The 27,674-nt window shown below is 35.0% G+C and overlaps 1 protein-coding gene across 1 annotated transcript in view; it reads right to left on the reverse strand.

The window, feature by feature from the left end:
• Positions 1 to 273: 273 nt before the first annotated feature.
• Pros1 (protein S) overlaps positions 274 to 27,674 on the reverse strand; it is a 71,944-nt gene continuing 44,543 nt past the window's right edge. The window contains exons 9-15 of the mRNA XM_003469335.5: positions 25,470 to 25,585; positions 18,018 to 18,207; positions 14,725 to 14,892; positions 12,624 to 12,792; positions 7,892 to 8,040; positions 6,368 to 6,593; positions 274 to 1,569 (exon numbers count right to left, since the gene is read on the reverse strand). Coding sequence (XP_003469383.1) covers positions 1,409 to 1,569; positions 6,368 to 6,593; positions 7,892 to 8,040; positions 12,624 to 12,792; positions 14,725 to 14,892; positions 18,018 to 18,207; positions 25,470 to 25,585 — 1,179 coding nt within the window. The 3' untranslated portion in view covers positions 274 to 1,408. The remainder of the gene's footprint in view (positions 1,570 to 6,367; positions 6,594 to 7,891; positions 8,041 to 12,623; positions 12,793 to 14,724; positions 14,893 to 18,017; positions 18,208 to 25,469; positions 25,586 to 27,674) is intronic.

Genomic DNA, 27,674 nt, shown 5'->3' on the forward strand with positions numbered 1-27,674 from the left:
CATTTGCTAGTATTCATCATCCATAGTACGTGGTAGCAATGTAGAGAAAAATTCCATCAAGCCAGTAAAATGATGTAGCATAATTTTTGCTTTTCATCTTTTTATCAGGTCTATTCCACAACCAATCATAAGCAGGCAGCAAATATTTGAGCTTTACCTGTCTGTCAATTAAAGAACTACTGTGTTAACTAAAGTTAAAATAGGGTATGTAACCTCATGTTTTGTTAGAGCAAAGACATTATTCTTATATAATACAGATAATACCCACACAAGTTGTTAAAATATACAACAATTTATTATATGTGATTTAAAATATCTGTAGTGAAAAAAGTTTATTTTCTAAAAGATCAGTGAATCATCTGATACACACTTGTCATGAATGGTAGTTCAGGAGTGAAAAAAACTGCCATTTCAACTGCATTGCTAACAAGTATGTCACAATCTTACCTTCCATCTTTGACTATAAAGCATAGTATTTCACTATGTCTGTCTGTGGTTATCTTCCTGTTAAAAATCTGTTCTAGCTTTCACAGATTCTTTTGTTCCTCAACAAATTATATTCAAGTGACTTATCTCAGTAATTAAAATAGGAACTGAAGGAAAACTGCAAACCACATTTGCTTATTCTCCTTTCTACCACTAAATACTGCTGCCTTTTCTAATCCAGAGCCTGTGAGACCTGTACAACCAAATTTAAGGAATGTGCCCAACCCTGATTTCCACACCCATTCCAAAATAATGGAGTATCTCATCGTCATAGATCTAGTTCCCAAGAAGCAAGATTCATGTGCTGCTCTCAAGGCAACATTTCCCTTTTATTTTCTAATTCATTGAAGATGCTGGTTGAAAGATGAAGCCATGTAAGAGAAAGCCATAGCCAAAGTTGTTTCCCCTTACAATTTATTTTGGAATAAAGCATTAAGATCTTCCACTCAACTCACATTCAATAAGCCACCATCTCTTCTGCCTTATCACAAGACTGGTATCAACAATAACAATTAAAAAATCTGCCTATGATCAATAATATTTAATCACATGAGTTTTTGTTTGATTTTATTGATTTGCCTTCTGAGAAAAATAGATATTTAAAATACTAGTCCAGTGACGGCGAAATTAAAATGTACATTTTCAAATAAAATCTAAAGCTATTTCATTTGGTAGCAAAAAATTAATATTTAAAATTTTTGATTCCTTATGTAATTTCTATATGGCAACAAAAGTAAAAATTTGTTAATATTACAGCAGAATTATTTTTCTTGATAAAAACTTCTTAAAATTCCAAGAAGCTTAAAGTACCACAAAATAACCAAGGACTTCACACCGTAGATAAACCCTTCCAACTGTTACAGAAACATAGGTATAATCACACTCTGAAAAGAAATACTGTCAGCAGATTTAAAAAGATGCCTTAAGAACTTTCTGTGTTATTCCAAACTGATGGACATGAGTGAGCTCTAATATCATTATGCTTAGAAACAGCTTCGTCCAGATCCAGTTGTACACCATTGACGTTCACTTCCATGCAGCCATTATAAAAGGCATTCACTGGCATAGCACTGAATGGAATGTCTGTAAAACAGAATATTTGACCAAGTCTTTTAGGATCTTATTTGCACAGCTACCAGAAGTGTTCAGACTTTCCATTTGCAACCAAACTCTTCAAGTAGTTAATACAGTTCTATTCAGTGAATATCTCATGGGCAACACATGCACATACATGTATGCATCTATCTGTATATATTTTACCATGTATAATACTGTGCTTCACACGAACTCAGTGTATCACGAGTTCCTCTGATTTTATAAACAAATTCAGTTCTATTAAAACTGAAGATAAACGAACATCCTTTAAAAAGTCTAAAAAAGCATATACCAATTTGTGATATTCTATATTTACTATAAAAATAATATTTATTATTTTCTTTTTTAAGTTTAAACATCACTTCAAACATTGTTCAATCATTTTATCAACTCCTAATTATACTTACTTGGAAATGTGTTTTAGGATAAATATATATATATTATTATTGCTAAAAATGAGAGCAGATTTTTACATTTTCCAAGAAATAAGTTTCTTGTTGAATACACCAGGAAGGCATAACAGAGGATTCATATTATGCAATAACATTGTTCTAAAAATAACAATTTTAAGAATTACAATTAAATAGGACAATTTTAGGGTCTTGGGTTTTTCCCTTTCTTCATAAAACAATACTAAAGCACAAACCTTAGATTCCTGAAAACTGTGGTTCATTAAAATAATCATCTTCTACTTGCTTCTTCTTTTTTGAGGAATCCTCATAAATGTTCACAATGGATATTTATTAGTTCTCACTCTTCTTTCTTAGTACTTTATGCCAAAAATAAATACTTCAACTTTCCTACTTCTAATTTGCCAATAGAATACTTTTCTAACTTGTCAATGAAGTCAATACTTTTGTATAATAGCATACTTTAAACATCCTTTTCAATTCAACTAAGCATTATCTATTATACTACTAATTTTTAAAAATTCTCTTATCCTTAGAATATATAATTACTAATCATTTACAACCAAATAGACTGTGCATGGTGGTGAATGTCTGTAATCCCAGCATTTGGGAGGCTGAGGCAGAAGGATCACCGTAAATTCAAGGCCAGCCTCGTCTACATAATAAGACCCTGTCTCAAAAGATAAAGAACTCTCAACACCAAAATACCTAAAAGTATTTTTTTAAAAATCCTCAGAATTTCTGCCATGTTCTACTTCTTAATCTGCAATTTAAGATGTCTATTTTTAGGTTAGTAATTTTTCCATCTGATATTTTATCTTAATTTTTCCTCACTCTTTGTTTTAACACTTCTTCCTTGAATTCAGTCTTTAGTATTATTATAAAGTGTCAGAATACCTAAAGTTTGGTATTTTTACATCATTTAAATGCCTTCATTGTTTTTTTTTTTTTTGGTTCACTAAAATTGGATGCCACTAGTTTGTGAATAAGGTAGTAGACAGTTTTCCGTACAGAACTTATTACTTTAATTGTAATTATGCTTCCTAATGATTAACTATGCTAACCTTAACTACTTGAATTCCCTCTTGCGATCTCTTTCTGTATAACTTTTGGAGTTTATTTCCTTTTACTGCCACCAAACCCTGATTAAATGACATATGTGGAAAATTAATAACCTGAGCACTTAGTGCAATATAATGAAGGTTACTAGAAATCCAGAAGGTTACTAGAAACTCAGAATTCTCCTCATGAACATAATCTGCAACTAGTACCAGAAAATGGTTCTAAGTAACTTTCTGTCTCTTTTTTATCATTGAAAGCATAATAGGGGGCTGGGGATCTAGCTCAGCGGCATAAGCACCTGCCTTGCAAGCAGGTAGTCGTGAGTTCGATCCCTGGTACCGACAAAATGGAAAAAGACAAAAAAAAAAAGCAAAATGGAGGCATTAATTTAACAATTGCCAATGTTAAATTAAAGATGAATCTGCTTTTGCTCTAGTTTCCCCCATTTTAATAAAGGGAATCCTCAGAGTACAACTGCTTATGCCAGATACGTAAGAGTTATCGATTTACCTGTCTTCCAATTATTTTCTTTTATTTTCTCACTTTTATTTCTAATCTACTCAGTGTGTGCTGTCTCCTCTGTCCTTACCCTAATTCAGCAGCTTCCATGTTTTTCTCATCTATAAAAGGGAGATAATGGTACCTTCCTCACTACTTTGAAAATTTAGTGTGTTGATACATTTGAAGAACATGGTATAGTCTTCAGACTCTCCATTAATTGATGATCATGTGATTATTGCTGCTATGATTACTACTACTTCATCTAATTGTTCAGCAGCCTCACAACTCAGTTTGTACTGCTTTTTGCCTTAGACCTCTATTCAGTTTTTAAAATTGTACTACTGAAATACAACTTCCTTGTCTAAAATATTTTAATGATTCATATATCTTTCATAATATGACCCTGCACTAGGTCTTCAAGCCTTCTACCCACCATCCAACTCACACGCTCACCCTGCAGGACCACGTCACTTGCTGAACATGCTTTACATGGGTGGACCTCTTACATATTTCTCATACATGTCATGCTTTGCCACTTTGCCTACACATGGACTTTTTACCACGTACACTAATCTCTGCGCCTATACCTAGTTAAATTAATTTACTCCTTCAAATATTAGATTTGTATCTTGGTGTCTTATTAAGGCCATTTTTCAGGGCCTCCACAACTGAGTCAAGTCAACATTTCAAGCTCTAAAAGCAATCCCACTTTCCCTTCATAGATGTGACCACAATTTTAGTTATTTTAGTTTTTCCTAAATCAGCTGTTTTAGATTGGCTGTTGTCACTAGATTGTAAAAGCTGAACTGTAGGAATCATATTCATTTGCTTATTACTTTAACCTTAGTAACTAGGATATAAATTCTTTTTTTTTTCTTTGTACCAGGAATTGAACTCAGGACCTTGTGCTTGCCAGGCAGGCACTGTGTCACTGAGCTATGTCCCTGGCCCCCATAAATTTTTAATAAATAATAGATGAGTTAAATAATGAGTGAAGAAATATTTGATAAGTTGATGAATAAGTTTAAGAATAAATATTGAATTGATAAGACTCTTGTGAAGATGAAATGAAATGAAATCCCCTCTGGCTGTGACAGCCAAATACAGCAAAAGCTGATTAGCTTCAGTTCACCACTGAAAAAAAGAATGAGCTTTTCCAAGGGTAATGCTGTGTGTGGAAGTCATAGTGGTTCCCATCTATGCCAAACCTGGCCTTTCTTTGCTTCTGCAAAGACGAAGAGTTTAAAAGCAATGGATGGAGTCAATCCAGGATCTGGGCAGTCCCCAAAACAGGAGAGATAGTATAATCGTCAGTCTGCCTTATATTTGTTCTAAAGTTAAATTCAAGTGTATGCAGCCATGGTGCTCTAAGGCCATTTAGGATTAAAGTTGTTGGCTGTGGACTGTGAAAACAGTCCATATGAAAATTCATCATCTTAGGATGTTGACATAAAGGATTTTCATGAAGAAATTTCCAAAAATGGTACATTTTCAGTCTAACTTTCTGAGGCTGGAAATGGACCTTGGATAGCTTGGACCTTGGATAACATTATGAGGGCCATCTTGGATAATGGACCTTGGATAATGGACCTTGGATAACATTATGAGGGCCATCTTGGTTCCAGACTTGGGCCTGGACCCAAAATGTATCATTCATGTATTTGTGGTATCAGACAGCATGCAGAACTTTTTAAAAGGTTATCTCCCAATGACGCTGGACCAGATCACACCAGCCTGCTTCTTCTAATGTCTGTAAAACCATCAAAATAGAATCATTTAAGAGTTCTTGGCCTCTGCTCATCCTGAGGTACTGACCTCCCAGCACCCTATCAGACATTACTAAATTTGTCTCTCTTATTTCATCTTTTCGCCATACTCCTCATAGACAGTTAGGGATCCTGGCCAGGCCCTCTATACCTGGTCCCCGAACAAGTACATCTGGATTAGGCCTAGAGGGAATATCCACCTGAGTGGAAAGAAGGGGACCCCGCAAGTCGAATTCTGGGAAGTCCAAATAGAAAGTAGAGGACTGTTTCTGACAGCGGTCAGCTTGTGTCCATGTGTCTGTGATGAGGGAGACAGAATGTCTGAGCTCTGCATGAGATCACCGTAGTGTGGAAAGGTCCCGAGAGGAGTGACCAGGAGAGCAGAGTATGTGGATGGGAACGAGTAAGGACCTATCTTCACTGTCGGGGGGAGTGGAGACCCAGGAGCTCCGTCTGCAAGGCCACACCTTTGCCTTGTGCCCCGCTGCTGGTTTTGGCACCTATACCGATTATGGACTAATGTGATCTTCATTTTATTATTCTGCATGTTAAAGCACTAAATTTCTTACAAAAAAAGTTCTTTGGGTTTCATCAAGGGAACCTTTGGCAGTTAGTAGAGTTAGAGTATAAGAACATTGAGAACCCAGTTCAGGTGGTCAGGGTATAACCTTACATACAGGAAGAACTGCAGAGATTGTAGATTGGAAATGACACATACTCTGTTGGGAGTTTAAAGGGAAACATGTTTAGCTTAGAAAAGCCTCTCTCCTCTCTCCATGGATGTCTTACCAAGCCAGTTTTAAACTGGCTTGGTTTTAAACTTCAAAACACAAATAAAGGTAATGTTTAAATTGGAAAAAAAAAGAAAAAACAAAATGAAGCCAAAATATGTCAGCACAATGTCAGTCCAAACACCTAGAAAGATAATAATGAACACTAGAATTCTATCTTCCTCTCTGGTACCTCTATATTAAAATTGTGGATTTAAAATATCATAAATTTGATTACAAATATACTTTTTAAACTGAAGAAAAAGTCAGCGCATACCTGGAATGCCTCCCAGATAAGTGGCCACTGTTCCTTTCATTGCTTCATCCAAGATGGCGAGCTTACTTTGAAGGTCTTCAGAGTAAACGACTTTTTCTTTAAATGGAGTCCAGAGCTCCAGATTATTTCTGTTGACCCCGAGTATCACTTGGGATTTTTGACTGGAACACAGACTTACGTCCTCTACTCGACTTACCACTGTATTCTCAACAGACACAATAATATCCTGAGGAATAGAGCAGAGACCCCATATAAGCAAGTAATATCAGAATAGCTATGTGGGTGACTTTTGAGCTTTGAAATTAAAAACTGAATTTAAATGAGTAAAATATAATATATGATAGGACCTCTCTAAGTTTAAATGAAAAAAATTTCTAATGCTGTATTAATTATAATCTACATTTAATTCCTTTATGGTATTGGCAGTTATTTTGAAGATAACATGCGTCCTTATGGCAGCCATTGTTGATTTCCTATTATCTTGTTTTGAAATCCTGTATCACTTTCATTGTTTTGTTTTGATTGACTTTATTGTGTTTCATTTTGTTTGGTTTTATTCTCTTTAAAATAAAATTTTAAAAAAGATTTAATTCTTTCAACTGCATGATTCTAATATTGAAGATAGAAATCCTATCTGTTTTAAAAAAATAAAACAAGCAAAAAAAAAAACCCACCTGAAATCCAAGTGAAGTAAGATCTGAATAGAACAGCAAGAACAAAACAGCAGAAACTCTTCAAATTGCTCAGGTTTAAGAAACAGATCATCCAAATCATCCATCTAAATTGTAAGTAGAACACTACCCCCTTTTTATTACTTTAGGCATTACTCAATTATGTCTCTTTCTAACAGCTACTGAGAGCTTCCAAGAAAAATCTAAGTGTAAACAATAAGCAGCCTGCTGAGATTAGTTGGACTCCACTGTGGATGACACAGAGATAGAACGGCCTCCAATAGAAGGCTGAATAACACAGATCTTCTAATAATTTTCATATTTCCTTATATCCAAGACTTTCCTGTTCTTCCTCCTCATTTCTAAAAGAGTTGTCAGTAAGAATTTGAATAGATAAAAGTAGTTTTCTCTCTCCTGATTCACTCATGTGAGAAAAGATTAAGAGTGAGAGGAAACACAAACCACTACAGTTGAACACGAAACACCTGAGAATGGATTGTTACCAGACTCACTTCTGTTTTGTTAGTACAAAGTAATTCCTACAATACTGCAAGGATTTTGCAAATTCTGCAAATTTGCCTAATCTTAGCTTTAGATGGTAAATTTATGAGTTTCTACTTCCTTTACTACTCCTTTCAAACCTAAGATAGAAGTAATAATATAAATAGTACTAAGGGACTTATATTAATTCTGGAGATTATGCCAAACACTTTTTATAGTTGTCATTAAAGCTTCAAAATATTCCTTCATGGTAAAAAATACAATGCCTATTTTAAAACACAGAGAGAAAGAGAGAGAGAGAGGGAGAGTGAGAGACAGCGCTTATATAGATCATAGATTTAAGTAAATTTACCTGAGAATTTCTAGAGGTGGAGTCTACCACTGATATAGCAAAAGGCACTGTGTTACCGGAAACCAAAGCAAACATAACACCTGTGCCCTCAGATGGGCGAATATTCAAGGTCAGATTGACTTGCCAACCCTCAGCATTTGTTTTGTTATCTGCAATGAAACAGAAGTACAATCAATGGACTTTTAAAGTGAACCAGAAAAATCAGTCACAGCCTGATTAACATCCAGAGACACCCTGTATTATACTAAAGGTTTTTTTTTTTTAATGCAGATAAGAAACATACAAATGAAACCACCCACTTCTGTTCTTCCTAGAATATTGGATTGGTTGGGAATTATGAATTTTTTCTATTTGCTGTTTAATAGCTTTATTTTCTCATTTATTTAATAGCTGCATATATTTAATAGCCGCATTTTCATCAATGTTCAAATATCACAGTGAACATATTTAAAAAACGCACATTTAGAAGAAAAATCAACAAATGTATTATAATAGTGGAGAGACATTGTGAGTACAGCTGTCATTACCACTCTATCATTCCTCATTCTGGAGTAGTTGAGAAATTAAGTATGATCTACACACACTGACCAGTGGGGAAGTTTTGACAGTACAGAAATATTAGCAAGGAATTACTTTTACAAGTAGAAAAGAAACTTTATCCTGTGACTCTCTGGTTACAATACCTCACACTTTTTCTCAATTACAAATTAGCTATCTACCACAATGGAGTGCAAATTAAAGAGGAGCAAGACATTTCTTCATTTAACCACCTCTAACAAACTATATGTATCATTATAATCCTATAATTCCCACTATGAATACATATAATCACCATGAAATGAATAAATTTAACACAAGTTATTAAATTGCATAATTATGCAAATGAATAGAAATTATAGAATTAAACATAAAGTAGGTCACTTTCAAGTTACTGATGAATAAACTTGTTGCTTACAGAAATAGTTTTAAGTGTAATATAAATATTTGCCATACATAGTGCTCACATTCATCATATGGAATTTGCACCTCTCTATAATATATCTTTATTCTTATTTTTCCATTCCCTTCCTCTCTCTGCAAGCCTTCTTCCTTTCTCCATTATAGAAGCTTTGTTTCATTTCAATCCCTATTCCCTTTCTTCTCTTCCTCCTCCCATTTGAATATGTTCTTTGTACTTTCCAATATCTATCTTTCATTTTGCTCCCTTTTTACCCTTTGGGTTTCTCACATAGGAGAAACAATGAAATATTTAAATTTGTGAATCTTATTTATTTCACTTAAAATTATGGTCTTCGGTTATACCCATTTACCTACAAATAATCCAAGTTTAATCTTAATTACTTTTGAAGGCAACAAATAAAAACTGTACTAAGTACTTTTTAAAAGCTACAAATAAGTACATTCAAAATACCATTTTTCTGAAAGCAGAGATATCAGATGTACACTAACTTAATTTATAATGCAGTGTTAATAGCTCAAATAATAAACTCAACAAAGAAAAAGATAATTTTAAAAATAATTAAAATGTATAAACAGCTAAAATATAAGAATAGATATTCACCAGAAATTAGGAAAATAATATTTAAAACTGCAAAGCTTCAGTTTTGAACTACTGGATTGGAAACAAATCTGAACTATAAGCTTTCTCCTACTGGTAGAAGTATTAATTGATTAAAAAAATTTTTTTAAAAAGAAAGAGAATATAATTTATCTTGCAATAATACAGAATCCACCAAAAAATGTGTGCACACTTCAGAAAAAAATCTTGTATAAATATTTTAATACTAAGTTTATTCAGACAACGTAAGATTAATACAAGTTACTTTCGGCTTCTATAATTACAAGAGGTGTCTAATGTAGTGGCTTCAAGACATTTATTAGAATGGCAAACTGCTGCTTGGGAAATCTTGGTCAAAGTATCCACTGAGATTGCTACATATGCATTTTCAGTTTCTTCTCTAAGGGCTGATAGTGTGATATACATAATCTTTTAGGTTCCCCACAGATAAAAGTGTGTATATATTTTTTGGTGGATTCTGTATATATTTGCATGATCTTTGATTGAAATAATCTAAGATTCTTCCTTCAGAATTAATTGCATAGCCAAGTGTGCTAGCACACACCTATGCCCAGCACTCGAGAGGCTGAGGCGGGAGAACTGTTGTGAGTTTGAGAACAGCCTGGTCTTCACAGTGAGCTCAAGGCCAGCCTGAAAGGCATAGTGAGACCCTGTCTCAAAAAGACAAAAAAAAAAAAAAAAATCACATAACAGTACCAAGATGTATTCTCAATGTTTACAGAAGGATTATCTGTAAAGATAAAAACTGAGACAGTCTGACAAGAGTTCCTGCTCCACTTTCCTGTGGAAAATTGGAAAGATCACCGTTCACACCTTTACTCAACAGGGGTCAAATTATCTATGTGATCACAATTTTTATTGAACTATCAATGTTCAATTGATGGTTTCTGAGCAACCAGCAAATCAGAAACCTAAAGAAAGATAAGTGTTTCTAAAGACAGACAGGATGAGACAGAATGAACTGTCATCAGATGACTGTCAACTGACGACATCAGATGGCAGCCATCAGATGTCAAAACATTTGAAAAGAATAATTAAAAATTGGGGCTGGGGATTTAGCTCAGCGGCATAAGCACCTGCCTAGCAAGCAGGCATTCGTGAGTTTGATCCCTGGTACCAATAAAAAGATAAGAATAATTAAAAATTACAAGTTGCAAGGTTCATGTAGGGGCAGGTGGGAAACTACAGAAGCCCTAAGAACTGCAGACCTGAGTGAAATGCCTGTCTACTCAGAAGCTCCCTTCCATGGATCTTACTCCAGAGAAAATCTAGGACAGAGGAAAAAGCTAAAAAGAACATCTCACAGTCCTGGGAGCAACACCAGCCCCAAGAGAGGTACAAAAACATACCCAAACCTTCTGTCTCCTCTACAGAAGAGCCCCAAAGCATTGCAGGAAAGACAGCGAATTTTGACCTTAGGACACACAAAAAGACCAATAATGCCTTGGAAAAATAAACCAAAGAAAAATTGTCTTCCACAGAGGAGGAGGAGGAAAATATCTTGAGTCCTAAGCATTAAATGTCTCCCCTACCTCTTTCAGTGGGATTTTCATACCAATGAACATTCTCTACCTCTGAGGCCAGGGTTATGACAACTGCCCAAGACTAAATGTGTATCAGAACAATAGAGAATGTATCCTCCACCTGTGGGCTCTTGCTACCATGTTGACAAAGGTCAAGTGACAAGAATATTCTTCTGGGGTGAGGAAGACCGTGCTCTCAGAGACCATTTCTTAAGATATACCATAAAAGAAATACCTAAACTGAGTTGCTATTAAGAAACATTTAATCCATGATCCATGATTAAAAATCTGATCCATGATTTTAAAAATGTCTAGCAAAACAGCCCCTACTCTAAGCAGAAACTTACTTGTATTAGCACATTTTCCATAGATATTAAAAACACTTAAAGCAGAGTAATGTACCAAGAAAAAAAGCACACGGATCAGTTTTAGAGGCCTAATGTCTAAGCACCATAGTAGTTCTGTTGAGGGCCTCACAGCAGATGCTACTATGGCAGAAATGCATGCAGGAGGAAAGATCTCCTGGGGAGAAAGGAAACCAGATATCAAGGAATGGTTATTCCTTGATAACTAAATCAGACAAAGGCTCAATTTGTCTGACTGATTCAATCCCTTCTCTCTCTACTGAGTGCTGAGCAAAAAAAGAGGTGTGGTCACTTCCAGAAATATATGTATATATCTCATTCTCTATTTGTTATGATTTATGTCTGGATGGTCCCCCACAAGCCTCATGTAGTCGTGGAGGCAGCTAAAGCTACTGCTTCTGATTGGTTTGTTGTGTAGCACGGGGAATGGTGGTGTGAGTGCTACATCTGCCCAGGGGTGGGTAGCAGACATACAATATAAGAGAGAGAAGGAGGTGTGCTTTTCCCCTCTTTTTTATGCTGTTCCTTCTTCCCGCTTATGGCCACAATGAATGGCTGCCCCTCAACCAGCTATTCAACCTTGGAGCCAGCTGAGTATGGACTGAACCCTCCAAAAAACTTTAAGTTAAACAGATGTTTCCTTCCCCAATCTTAGGCATCAGGTATTTTGCCTCAACAATGAGAAAAAAAAGTAACCAAGATGTTATTATTCTATGTAAATGTAAAGCTCTAAACTAAAACAACATTATCCACAACAACACAAGAAAAAATAACACATAGTTGAGCAACAAAGCATTCAACAAGTCCATGCTCAGAACTGACACACATTTTGGAACTTTAGACAGGAAATTTAAAGTAACTATGATGAATACATTGAAAGCTCAGGCAGACAAGTTGAACAACACGTAGGAACAGATGAAGCAAAATTTTAAGAAGAGATCTAATGGAAAAGGCAGAAATGAAGACAAATCTCTTTAAAGCAGTAGTTGGTAAACTCAAAACTAAGAAATCAGTGAACATTACAATAGGTCAACTGAATCAAGAGATGTAGCACCAAACTTTAAATAATAACAAAAACATAAACACATTCAACTGCTGTCATATTTTCCTAACATGCCAATCATTACAAAAAGTATATAACAATATACATAAGACTATGCCTGGCACACAGCAGATACTAGGTAATGTTTACTGAATAAACTATTGCTATTTGTCATTGAATAATTTAACCATTAATAAGTAAAGACAAAATGGGAATCACTTACTATAATCTATGTTAAACTGAGCAACTCCAGATCCAGGATAATAGGAGCCCTTCTCCACAGTGACAAGGCAATGCTTATTTTGTTTTTCTTGAATAATTTCCTTTGCTCCTAAAGCTCCTTGATTCATCAAATTCCAGCTTCGGATGCATCCATCCAGACGAGGGTTGATCTAACAAGTCGAGAAGGGCATTTTAAACTTATACAAGACAGAATGATAATTGGCTTAATTGATTCTAAGTGTAAGTTTTATTTAGATGGAAGATCCTTTGATGGAATTTTAAAATTTCAAGTATTTTGAATTTAAGCTAGATTTTTCCTTTTGATGTGTCCTTCAGATGGATAGTCTTTTTCAGTAAAAGTGAGTTTATGCCATTGTAGTCCTTCAAGGGGTTCCTAACAATTTTTAACATCTCAAGTCTCACTTGCCTCTTCTGTGTTTTCCAGAACTAAGTATTGTTCCCAGGAAGGCCTGGGCTTCTAAGCTGTTTTCTGCTCTTCTGTATTTGCATTTACAACACAGGTTCATTTTGCTAATCCAGATTCTATTTCTCTTCAGGAACAAAATTATGTACATTCTTTAGCTTTCATCAAAACATTCAACTACATTCAAGGCAGATATAAGCCATTTCATATATGGTTGACTTATTTGAATAATTAATTTAGCTTTAAAAAGTCTTGAATTAATCAATTTCAAAGAATAAGCATGTTCATTTTGACATGAGCTAGTTGATTTAATTCAGATTTAGTATCATATTACTATGGCTCATATCTAGATGCTCCTCAAACATAAGTGGAGCTATGGGGAGTGACTGGATCATGGGTGTTTGATACTGAATTAAATCGCTATTGGTTTAGCATAGTTCTGGGTGTGGTTGTTGGACTTACTAAACAGGGAAGGCATACTCTGGGTATGAGTAGTGCCGACTGATAGCTTGTAGCCTGAATGGAATAAAAAGGGGAAGAAGAAGGAAATACTTCTGCTTCCTGCCTGTCTTGCTATGAGCACCTTCTCCTCAGCATGCCCCTCTGCCAGGTCACCCTGTCTTGGAGCCAGCTGAGTAAAAATAAACATCTCCTCTTTTATATTGTGAGCCATGGATATTTTGCTCCAGCAATGAGAAAGCAACTAAAACACAGCATGTATCATAGAAATCTTTTAAAGTTAAAGTAACTATGAATTGCCATAAATAAAAGATGGTAAATATTTAAGTTAGAACAACAAGTGTGGTAAATAAAATTTTTAAAACCCTTAATCAGTGATTGCTTCTTTCATGAAACCTGTTCTGCAATTATTTGACAAATGTCTTATTCAGGAAATCATATATTATATCTAACTTCAATGTATAATAGTTAGTTATACCCTTGGTTAAAAAAGAAACCCACTTTCCTATAAATAAAGACCAAAATGTGTAATACATATTGTTGAACAGGAAGAAAATTTTCAAATGGGGAGGAGAACAAGGAAGAGGTGAGGAGAAAAGGAAAGAAAGGAAAAGTTTTAAAAAATGAGGAAACAAGAAAAACATGGAAACAAAGCTTTTGTAAATTGAGAGAGGTGGAGGAGACTTGAAGGGAGGGCAGGGGAATGGGAAAAAATACAAGTCATATCATGTACAAGTACAAATTCTCTATGATGAATGTGATCATCATGTAGATCTAAAATATACCAACAAAATCTGTTTGAAACAAATCCACTCTCCAAGCAACCCTGAACCTCTAAAATTAAGTCCGAAAATAGATCTGAGAAAGACCCTTAACTAGTTTCTACAAAAAAATCAGATTCAAATGTATGTATGAATATTTAATGGCTAAGTATGAATTATTAGGATGCTACTAGCGAACTGACACTTGAGAATTTAACAAATTCACCTCTCCATGAGTAATGCTGGGAATTTAAGTGAGCACAAAAACATAGCAATCATTTCATTTCCTTAATAAAATTTAAGGGTCACTAATGTTACTTCTTCATGTTCAATTCAAATTGTCACACTTGATGTGCTTACCAAAATAACTTCTATTAACTCTCAGGAAAACACATCTTGGAACCGAATACAGACAAAAGGAATTCATCCATGATGAATGATATAAGCTAGCTCATTACCGGTCTAATGAGTGCCTCTGCCACTTTCCGAGGTAATCCTGAGAAGTATATTTTAGTTTCCACAAATCCATTTGTAGCTTTAAAGAGGCTTGCAGGTTTATTTATATTCATCACAGCTTCTTTAGCTATTTTGATACTAATACTGTCTTTTAATTCTTCCACAGACACCTATAAAGACAAAAATTACCACATAAAGAGGTATCACTACATGACATTTGAAAGACTGTAGTGAAAAATCCTGTTTATTTTAATAAGTTATTTTCTAAAATAATCACTTAGTTATAATATTGATTTGTTTCAAGCCATTTGAAAAGTCAAACTATAATGTGATTAAAATGTTTTAAGATAACAGTATTCAATAAAAAAATTAAATGTACATCTAATTTTAAGATCAAAAATATTATTAATTTTAAATAGTCAATAATATAGCCAGGCGTGTTGACAATGCCAACATTCCCAGCACTCAAGAGGCTGAGGCAGGAGGACTGTCGTAAGTTCAAGGTCAACCTGGGTTACAAAGTGAACTCAAGTGAATTGAGACCTTGTCTCAAAAAGACAAAAAACAAACAAACAATATATATATATATATATATATATATATATATATATATACACACACACACACACACATATATATTATATATAATCAATGGCAGTATGCCATAAAATTGACAGTTTTAAAAAGAAAAGTAAAGCTGGATATGGTGGTGCGTGTTTGTAAGCCCAAGACTCAGGAGGCTGAGGTAGGCAGATGGTTGCCAGTTTGAGACCAGCCTGGGCTACAAAGTGAACTCAAGGCCAGCCTGAATTGCATAGCAAGACTCTGCCTCAACAAGACTAAAAAAAAGAAAAGAAAAAAAAAGTGAGCCACTGTAAGAGAAATTTTAAGTATTCTTATATTAATATTGCTTGATAGTACACATATGAAATCAATTTTGTAAATAAGTTGTTATTATAAATTAAGAGAAATCAGACTATTTCAATATTCCACTCAGTATTCTCGCAAATTATTTTCTTCCAAAATCTAGAAATAGTTGAAATCTTAAGGACACACATACATAAAAGTATTTTCCAATTTTGAACATAGTTTTAAAAATGGTTATAAGAGATGGCAAACTATGCAAATATTTTTAATGAGATGCCACAGTACCCATTCAAGAGCAATTGGAAAATCTGGAGACAGGAAGTAATTTTAGCTGTCACAATTAGTAGCGGACATGCAGTACTGCAAGATGCTACACTTGTACAATATGTAAATGCAAGATAAGTAATAATATAGCCGTAACAGACATTTATGTGGGCAATACTTGTACTTTTGACTACCTGAACTTGTGCATATATAAACACAAAATATTTGTTGCATCAATTTAGTACTCATTAAATTTTTCAATAATGAAACAGTCTTGTAAGCCAAGGCTACAGTTATGTTTTTCTTAGATCTTTATCATAAATTTTTCATCATTTTGGAAAATTAGCAATAGCAACACCATTTATGCATTTAGGATATTCGCTGCTAACATGACATCCCAGTGTAAGTCTTTGTTTGTAGCCTTCACATTATTCTATGTAAGTAAGCAGGTTTTGGCAAGTATTTTAGGTGTATTTGAGTATTTATATACTGAAATACATGTGATGGTTTTATAAATTACCTTCCCTTTATTGGCTTAAATAATGAGCACTGCATCTCTTAGGTCTGTGTGAATATATCTAATATATTATTCATGCATTTCGTTATATATTAAAGGAACATTCTTGTATATAATCAGACACTAGATGAGAAAAAGTTTAGGAGTGTTGATCAACACAAATTCATGGATTTAAAACAGTTCAAAAATTTGAACTGAAAACTTAACCTTAAAAACATATCCAGAATCTGACAACTTTTTATCATTCCTAATAACAGCAGTTGAGCCAAAGCTGCAGCCTCTTCACTGGGGCTATTTTTTTAAGCTCTTAATTCAGTACTTTAACAATTTATGATCTTCATCCATCTTCTTTTTCCACTTTATACTTTTACTTTAAAAATTACTATTGCTGCCTTATATTTTACAGGCCTATAACTTTGATGGTTCATTAATAAGTTGTACTGTTTCAATATACTTTATTAAGCATATAAATTATGTCAAATAAATAAATATTCTAGTTAAGCATTTTAACTGGCAAAAGTGATTTGAATTAATCTGTAAATCAGAGTATTTATTCAAAAGCAGTGTTTCATTTCAAATGTTTTAAAATTCCAAAAAATGTCCTGAAAATAAGACACCAAAATGTATAAGTACAATTATTATTATTATTTTTTGTCTTTTTCCTTTTTATCGGTACCGGGGATTGAACTCATGACTGCCTGCTTGCAAGGCAGGCGCTTATGCTGCTGAGCTAAATCCCCAGCCCAGTACAATTATTTTATAATTCAAGAAAAAATAGCTATGGCTCTCTGGCATGTCTATAACTCAGAAAAGTAAATATTAGCACTTTATAAGTGATTCTATCTCATGTTGGGGTAGTATGGTAATATTTAGAATAACAGACATATAATTTATCAGAATTTGTAATTGTATCGTCATTCTTCAACTAAGTTTTTATCAAGTTATTTATGTGCTGAATTTTTCTCTAGGTGTTAAATATAGAGTGATGAATAAAGTAGAATTACTGCTTGTATGAACCTTGAATTGTACTGATAAGCAAAGAACAAATCAGATACTAATGCAAAGAGGAAAAAGAAAATCAAGAAAGAGAAGGCAATACACATGTTGGAAATTAACGGCTTAAAAAAATAGCTAGCACCACAGTTCTTGGTATGTTGAACTTGTTCTCTGACCTGCCTGTATGCGAAACTGCCCTTTGTTTTTCTACTTTTAGGATGACATTTTAATTAAAATGAGTATGACATTAAGTAGTAGTTTAACAAGGATTATAAACACTGGAAATAAAGCATGGAACTGAACAAACTGGGTTAGCTTTCCTCGATCAGCAGTAATTTTTGAATAAACTATTATGCCTGCTAGTGATCCCCAACTTACATGAGAGATACCATTCATCATTTGCCCAAAGAAAGCCACAAACAAACAACTGAAAACAATGTTAGTTTCAGAAAATCACTACATATATGAAGTGAGAGTATCATTTCTCAGGCTGTTTCAGAGATTTACAGGATGGAGACAGAATATATAACATTAGATAATCCAACCACTTTTGTTTTCTATCATGAGAGAAATAAAACTTAATTTTATTTTAATTATATTAATAAAACTGCATTAATGTGGGAAGAGCCTTGTGAAATCTTCAAAACATACCATATTCCATACACCATCATTAATAACAGCACCTCCAGTTGTGATTTGTGTGGTAAACTCATTCTTCAGCTGAATTTCAAGCTTTCCATCACGAAGGGCAATCAGAAGCCAAGCGGAGTGGTCTAGGGACTCGGCAAACAGTATAACACCTTCCGAGTCATACGTCCGGAAGTCAAACTTAGCCGAAAACCTAAACAACGGACAAAGAGACGTCCTTAGCAGTAAAAATATGGACAGTCTCAATATATTACATCCTTTTAGAAAACAGTAATATGCTGAAAAGAGTCCAATTCATTTTGTTGTTTGTTAATAAAAATGAAAATATTGAATTAAAAGGCTCATGTATTAACTTTTGGTTCCTGTAGGTTTAAAATCCAGTTATATATGTTTGCTTATACTTATAATCTTTTTTTCAGTAAACAGATGCTTTGGTAATTTTTAATGTTTTTTGACACATTCTGAAGTTATCTCTCAAATGCTTGAATTAACACACATATGTAAATTTTAGACATACTACATCTTTCCTAGAACCTTTTGTATGCTACAAAACCTAATACTGAACTGTGTCTTTGGTGGGGGGAGATGTGGCATTCATAGGCAATTAGTAAAAGATGTTACAATTTCATGATTGATTTTTCTATTGAAAGTCACTTTCCCCTATGACTTCACATATGTCAGTAAGGGATCACCAGGAAAGCTTTACAGCATAGCATCTAGAAGGCTGCACATATAATTAAGCAGTCATGTGTGACAAGGATGGTAAAAATAAAAAACTTTGGGCCACAGATATGGAAGAGCAGCAGCCACGGCTCTCTACCACCCCATGGCCATGGGCCTCAGCAAGAACTGAGGTGCCCAAAGATGTGAGTGAGCCAAGGCACAGTCACACATGCCTCGCCAAGCACACAGTTCCTGTGGGGACCATCGCAGAAGTATAAGCTCATCAACAAAAGAGAGGGAACATGCTCTCCTGCTAAAATGAATTCAGAGCAGTGAGCAATGCTGCCTGCCATCCGGGCCCCCAAGAGAAAGGCATCTGCCCATATGACCTGAGCCCTTCTTCCTTCAGTGAATAAAACAGACTTTACCAAAAAAGAAAACTAAGTAAAACAAAAACTACTTCGAAATGAATCCATTCGATTTATCCCAAAAGTTCTCCAAAATCTCTAACTGCATAAAATCCTGCAGTAGAATACATGGAAAGAAAGCTTAACAAACATTGCATGGTCTGTATTGCGGCAGGGCTATCTGAGTTCTGACAATGCTTGACATTAATAAGACTCTAGAAGTAAATGCAGTATAGCTATGACAGAGAAGAAGAAATCCTAGGTGATACTGGATTTAAAATGTGTAGACTGAGTGCGCTTAGAACACTTAGATGGGAGTCAGTACTAAAATCTCCAAGAGATCAGCTAATCAAAATGATTTTTAAAAGACAAAGAGGAGAAAAGAAAAATAGTTGCATAAATTTTCAACATAAAGGTAATTTAAGTTAAAATTTAAGGGCTTTTGATAATTCTAAGGGGAAACTCACATGGTTATCATGACATTTAACAGTAATGATAACAGTGGCATCATTTACAATGGCAGCACAGATCTTGCTCAAAGGGAATAAAGACAACAGGGCAGAGTATACTTTCTGCCTTTTGGATTCTGATTAAATATGTGAAAGCAGGACAATAAGGAATAATGTTGAATAGATATCAGTGTAGCAAGAAATTCCACACTTCAGTTCTTATTTTTTTTCAGTTCATACTTTAAAAGAATCATTGTGCTTGGAGTGGAGACTTCCACCCCTTTTTATCATTATGTGAGCACTGTGCTAATGTGAACCTCGGATTATCTTGCCAAAATCCCTATCTGTGTGTGTCAGGATCTTCCAGAAGTTGATCTTATTATGGAGAAAAATTCCTTTTCTTTGTAAATCACGCTAAAATGGTATTTCAAAGAATTGTGTCTTGCATATTTTGTATCTTGAATATCATCAGCATAATGATTCATCACTCTACTTCCGAAGTAATACAGAATGGGGAAAAACAGTGAATTTGTTAACATTTAGGTAAGAAAAGTGATTTGTTTATGGGAAACAGGTGGAAGAATTTGCTTAGGTAAATACTAGCCTTTTTGTGTTGGTTATACAGGTGGTAATTTCTAAAATTCATCAAAGTATATGTTTAAAATATGTGTATGTTGCTATATGCCTATATATTATACTTTCAAAAAGTCCAAACTATATAAATAAGAAGGCAACAAAAATTACAGAAATAATTACTTGGCTAATTCTAATCCAGTCTTAAGTATCAAACTATGTATTGTGAATTGTCTGTTAGAAATAAATACTCCTAAAAGTAACTGATGACACACTATAATTAATATTTTTTTCTCTTATTTCATTATTGTCATAGCAAGAAAGGATTGTATCTCATCAACCTCCTAGAAGATATTACACATTATGAGAATTCATGGAGAAAACCAGATATTAGAAGAAATAGAGAGTTGAAGGGGAAGCATAACACATGTGAATCTTAGCATAACTTTCAGTATTTTTAAAAACACTATAGACTTCTGGGAGAACATGGAGGATAGATAACAGCAGCTATGGAGGCTCTCTGAGATAGCCAGCTTAGAATCCAGGAATGGTGCAGTGTGAGAAGTCCTAAGCAAGGGGAAATATACACTGCCGACCCAGGAACAAACTAAGCTGAGAGAAACCAACTGGAAATGCAATCCCAATGCTATGATCAGAAGATAAAATCTCAGCTCCGAAGCTGGAACCCGCACCTCTGGAAACCTTGACTTGATTTTCCTGCTGCTGCTGCATCTGAATCAGTACAGCAAGGATAGAGATGCAAAAGCTCTGAGAGTGGAAATTGGCGAACCTAGTTGAGAGCAGGCCTGGCAGGGAGCCCTGCATCGACCTGTGGTATGTGAGAGGAACATTTAGACTAGGAGGCCCCAATAAGGGCATTCTGGGACCGGGCAGACTAGCCAGAACAGGACACTGCAGTGACTTTAGTCACATATTCCCCTCTCAAGCGGGACTGGTGTGGAGCACCTAACCAGGGTGAAGCCACGGACCAAGACCCAGTAGGCTAGCCCAAACCAGGTTCCAGCACCTGGCAGTGCACCCTAGCAGTGAAGCCTTCAGTAAGTTGACCTGGAGGGGTGGGCCCAGCAGAGGCTGCCCAGGTTTGTGTCTCCCTAGTACACTGCAGTGGGCGGGAACATCTAGCCAGTGGATTCAAACAAACTGTAATCCACAAAGAAAGAAACTGGGCCTCCTATATATGCCTGTATGGAAGGAACAAAAAATATGAGAAGAGGAGGCAACAAGAAAGGGTCCTCGGTCCCTAATCCTGAGAACATTGATCCAGGAAAGGTAAATGCAAAGGAAAATGAGGACAGAAAACATGTAATATCAAACACGGCACCAATAGACATAAAGCAATATCTCCGGAGCCTGATAGACAAGTTCAAAAGTGAAGTATTTAATGAAGTAAAGCAAGATATAAGTAGAATAGTTAGAGAAATGCAGAAAAAACAGATGGTGGAATGGAAGAACAGAAAAAAAAGGGAAGAATTGTTTGATGGAGAAAATAGAGAAAACATAGAATACGTGAAGCAGGTTCAAAGAGATTACCAGGAAACTAAAAACTCTATTGAAAGCTGGCATAACAGCTTGAAAAAAACTACGGAAAGATTATCTGAACTGGAGGACAGATTTGTAATGTGGGAGCATGAAATGAAAAACTGCTTAAAAATAGCAAGGAAACAAACAGCAATAATACAAAGGCTAGAAGATAAGAGGATCTATAATTTAAGAATTAAGAACATAAAGGAAGAAGTGGAGACACAAACAAATGAACTACAAAGCCTAGTCACAGAAATAATCCAGGAGAATTTCCCTAATTTAGCAAAAGGTAAAGATACTCAGATGTATGAGGCATACAGGACCCCAGCCACCTACAACCCAAACAGAACTACACCCAGGCATATAATAATCAAAATTCCAGAAATTCAATATAAGAACAGAATATTAAAAGCCGTCAGAGATAAGAAACAGATCACTTACAAGGGAACACCCATCAGAATTACAGCAGACTTCTCAGCACAAACCATCAAACCATGAAGAGCGTGGGGGGAAATAAGTCAAGCTTTGAAAGATAATAACCTCCAGCCAAGATTGATATATCCTTCACAACTGTCCCTAGAAATTGATGGAGAAACAAGGTGCTTCCAGGATAAAGAGGAACTAGGGGAATTTGCAACCACCAATTCAACTCTACAGAGGATACTGCAGGACATTCAAAAAAAAGAAAAATACCAAGATTCCAGAAACATTGTGGCAGAGAGGCCACAATGAATGGAGAAGAAAGAGAAATGAAGACAAACTGACAACTAATGACAGAAAAAGAGCTCAACAGAAATGAGGCACAGAAGGTTGGATGGTAGGAACAGCTATATTGGAGAAAACAAGACATCATAATAGCTAGTGCTGATTTAATATCATCTTGTTTTGAAGTTCCATCAAGCTTTTATTATTCTATCTCCATCAGTCTTAACATGTTGTATCTTAATGGAATTTATTATATGTGATAATATAAACAAAAACTTTTATAGACAAGGAGATTATACAGAAACCATGGTTCATTTTCTGTTAGTTAGTTCTAAATACCCTGTAATACTGTCATTCTCTTAAATGGTTTTACATTGTCTTGATAAGTTTGACACTACAGTATACCAAGTTATACTCAAAGATTTCAAGGAAAGAGACACTATGGTAACAACTTTTATGTCGGGATATCTTGTGGTGAAACACTATTTTGCTTAAATGGTTATGTTCTGACCTGTGCTGTTTTGTTGTTATGTCCTCTTTTATATTAATCTTTTTTTATTATTTACTTTTTTATTTTTATCTTTTTAATTAAGGGAAAAAATAAAAAATAGCAGGATATATTATAGTAACCCACTTTGATTTCCTATTAACTTGATTTGAAACCCTGTATTGCTCTCACTGTCTTGTTTTGACTGATGTTCCTCTATTCTGTTTTGCTTGATAGTACCAAGTTTGAGAGTATAGGCAACAACTGTGAAGACAATTAAGATTCACTATGACGCCCATTCTGGTTTGAATATTATCTTCTTATGAAGCCCTGTAATGTCTCCAATGTTTTGGTTTTATTGGTTTTGTTCTACTGTTTTGTGCAATTTTATTATAACTGATGACATAGGCAATTCTTTTAAGATAGCAAGAGGCATTATGGTAACCATTGTTGATGGTTTTTACAGTATGTATTATGTCCATCCTTTTGATTTGACTGACTCTGATTTGTTATGTCACATTTAGTTTTATTCTCTTAAAAAAAAAGTAGTAAGAACTGTGGGACTAATAAAACCCAAAATGTGTAACTGTCATTGTACAAAAGACAGGAAAAGAAAGTGCTATAAAGAACATAACTGCATGAAGTTGGAACTTAGAACCCTGGGAAGCCAAGCGCCTCCCTTCCCTGGTAAGCGGCAGTAGTGTGGCCCACTGCAGCACGTCCAGGGGGAGAACTAGCAGTGTCTCCTGAGATCCTCGCCATGTTGGAACTTAGGACTCTGGGAAGCCAAGCCAGCATCTCCCCTCCCTGGTAAGCGGTGGTAGTGTGGCCCACTGCAGCCCTTCCAGGGGGAGAACTAGCAGTGTCTCCTGAGATCCTCGCCATGTTGGAACTTAGGACTCTGGGAAGCCAAGCCAGCACCTCCCTCCCTGGTAAGCGGCGGTAGTGTGGCCCACTGCAGCCCTTCCAGGGGGAGAACTAGCAGTGTCTTCTGAGATCCATGCCATGTTGGAACTTAGGACTCTGGGAAGCCAAGCCAGCACCTCCCCTCCCTGGTAAGCGGAGGCAGGGTGGCAGACTGCAGCCCTTCCGGGGCAGAACTAGCAGTGTCTCCTGAAATCCATGCCATGTTGGAACTGAGGACGCTGTGAAAACAAATGACCATTCTGCCTCCCTGCTTAGCAATAGTGAACCTACTGCTACATGGCCTAGAGTCAAATATCCCACTTCCCCTATCCTCCTTCTCCTCTTCCTCCCCGCCCATTAGCAAGTGGGAACCATAAATCTGAGCATCTCCTGGGACGTTGACCATAGCAAATAAGCATGATTTCCTTCTACCATTTCTTTGAAGGCAAATATTTTTATTACTGTTGTGCTCTTTTCTGATTAATGGTACTGCTCTATTCAATATTCTGTTTTGATAAGTTCTATAGTGTTCTATATTTCATCTCATTTTGATATACAGGATTGAAAGAACAACTATTATAAAGATAACAAAATATACTGTGATACCTATTACTGTTATCCCGGTAACCTGCTATGAAGTTCTGTACCAATTTCACTGTACGATCTTAGTTGGCTTTATTCTGACATGTTCTGTTGTATACTTTCAAAATAAAAATTTAAAAAAAAAAAGAACATAACTGCATGTATATTTAAGTGTATAAGATAGATAACCAACCATATTATTGAGTTTTGTTGGATCATTGAACAAAACTGTTTGCATGTCTACTTTATATGCTTTAATTTTGTAACTTGAACAACTATTTCTAAGATGACAAAATGTAATCTATTAACTAGTGATTTCCTACTGTTTATTTTTTCTGAAATTCTGTATAACTTGTACCCTTTTTCTGTTTTTTCTTTTTCTCCTTAAATAAAATTTTAAAAAAAAACATTATATTGTTAGTTGCATTCTTTAATGAATAACAGTTCATATATCTAACAAATTACAAACATTCATGTTTAATTAATTAGGATATCAAGTTTTAGACTCCATAACCAGCTTTACATGCATTTCTTTCCCATTAATCCAACAAAATTCCAATTCCTTTTTTCAAGTTTCAATAATGTATGATTCTGAGAAAATCTGACCATGTATTCAATCATAACTCAAAACATTGCTTTCTTAAAGTCAGTCTACCTGCAAGAACTACTGATAAAGTATTCAGATAGTAAACTAAAATTATCTAATCATCAAAACTACCAGTTAAGCAATCTTAAGAAATTTTCTTAGTAATTTTGAACATGTTGATATTCTGAAACCAATATTTTCAGTATTATTTATTTTGCATAACATGTGTAAAGAACAATGAAAATGTCACAAGTACAATACTAGGCAAATATATTTGCCCAGTTCCTTAATAAATATATTATCACTGGAAAATGAAGTTGGGGTAAAATAAAATGATCACTGAAGAATGACCTAGAATAATACAGAAATATTCTAGTGTGAAAATTAAATATGTACAGGAGGAAATTGTTTCTTGAGGGTTCTGAAGCCACAGATTGATAATATTTAAACTGTCTGATTGATAATATAATTCCCTACATTCTGCACTTTTCAGTCATTTTAGTTTTGTCTTTGTCTGCTTGACTTCTAGAGATTATCATTGTTATTCAGTCTCACCTGTTAGTTTCTGGCAAATTAAATTTTAAATATAAAACAACTCCTGCAAACTGTTCTGCCAAGTAAAGTAATTCATAATTTTTGTCAAGGTTCAAGGGAAGACACACTGGAATAACCTGGAAAAAAAGAAAAAAGAGTGCATACGTTATTTCTGGCTACTTGTGCTCTCTCTGGTTCTAATACACTGAAATAATTAAGAATACTGCTGGTAATAATAAGGCAGTATCTTTCACTTCCTGGTAAAGTCAAGGTATATGACCACCAAAAATACATGTTTTAAAGCTTTATTCAATGTGTATGGCTTCTGAGCTTCAGCTTTAGTACTTCCTCAGCAAATCTCAAGGTTAAAAAATTTCTCTTCAGGAATCAAAATGTATCTCTTATAGTGTCAGACATGATGCCTCTCACAATTGTATCTGAAAATTATTTTTATCGGGAGTTGGAAATAGATATAAGAATTAATGTACCAATATATTTACTATTGTATCTCGTGATACTCGTTTAAAACAAACAAAAAAAATTTCTGAACATGACTGTGTTCTCTAGACTGGAAAAGAATATTGAAAAATCTGGAAGGAATAAACAGAAGTTTAGATATCATCTAGTCTCCCAGGAGTCTAAGAGACAGTGATTTAAAGTCATCATACCTCTTATCAATTACTTGCTCTCAAAGATTGAAAACAAAATATTAAAATGAAGTTTTTAGGAATAAGTTCTCAGGCACATACTGTCGGGTCCTGACCTAGATCCCCAATCTTCCAAATGAGTGTACTGCTGATATTAAATAAAAAGAGACAAATTGTATGATTTTTAGGGCTCCAGGAGGTTCAAACCCCTTAGGGCTATGACAAAGCTTCTCTGGATTAACCCGCTTTTATTAGGACTAACACAAAAGGCAGAGAAATTGAGGAAAGCATTAGAAATGAGCAGGTCCTGGGGAGGAGGGTCACTTCAAAGACTTCCCCAAGTAGTAGGCTAAGCCAATTTAGGAGAAACATCGTATCTCCAAGATAACATTTATGGTAGGATTGAGACTGCAGGAGTGAGATGCCTGCAGCTGCAGTCTCTATACACTCAATTAGTGTTGGAGCCAAGGTGTCCACAGCTGTGGCCTTATCTTGCCCTTGCAGGTATCTCTGGCCTCACAGGCCACTACAGGCCTCAGCCAGGACCAGTGATTCATGCAGGTTCACTTACTATGAATCAGCTCCCATTGCCAGATAAGGGGCCCAGGCCTAGGGCAGACTCACAGATAAACATAGAAAGCCAATTAGTAAAACTTAAATCCTGCTCAGAGCTGCTGGGCAGTGGTCCCCAATAACATACAAGGATATTTTGAAGTAACTGTGTACATAGCTGGACATTAACTATAGCCTCAAATACAATTTCATTTTCTTATTTTAATGTCTATTCCAAGGTAGACACTGATACGTAACTACAACAAATACTGAAATAAGAAGAGATCACACTGCAAAATAAGATACACAGCATGACATTTTAAATAACCAGACACATACACCAACTGCTTTATCTTTCTTCATCAAGTAGGTAGCATGATATTGAATGTCAATTTTTCTAGACACAGACAACTCTGTCTTGGTAACACGTAAGACAGTAGAGGTACACTGCATTAAAACATTAGGAATTTTTAAAAATACCCTGCACATAACACATAATCATATAATTTTACCTTCACATGTTAAAAAAGAAAAAAGTATCACTAAACTTAGATTCTTATTTAAAAAAAAAAAGGTTTCAGATGTTGAACTGTTTATTTCAATGAGGGAAAAGCTACAACCTATGTGCAAAGTTCGATCGAATTCCTAAGTAAATTATGCATTAAATCTAAATACTAAAGTTGAGAGACACAGATTAACAAAGTTGGCCTCTGGAATTTGAGTATGTCGCACCCATTAAATTCTATTTTATCACAAAAAAAATTTAAAAATTCTATTCTATCAAAATTGTTCACACCTAAAAATTTATAAGTACTCTTACAAGTATTAACATGCCTTAGGTGAGATCAGACTTGTCAGAGTGAAGTACAGGGAAGTACACAGTAGAGAATGTTTTCACTACTAAACTTCCCATGTAAGTTTTTTTTTTCACACACATAAAAATAAACCTCAGCTTTTCTGGGTTTCTTAACTAAGCGTACACATGGCATTCTCTAAAAGTACACACTATCAATGAATACTTTCTGAA

Source organism: Cavia porcellus, unplaced genomic scaffold (genome assembly GCF_034190915.1).
Source record: "Cavia porcellus strain 051 isolate PalLab524CR breed Dunkin Hartley unplaced genomic scaffold, mCavPor4.1 scaffold_15, whole genome shotgun sequence".
Classification (NCBI taxonomy): Eukaryota; Metazoa; Chordata; class Mammalia; order Rodentia; family Caviidae; genus Cavia; species Cavia porcellus.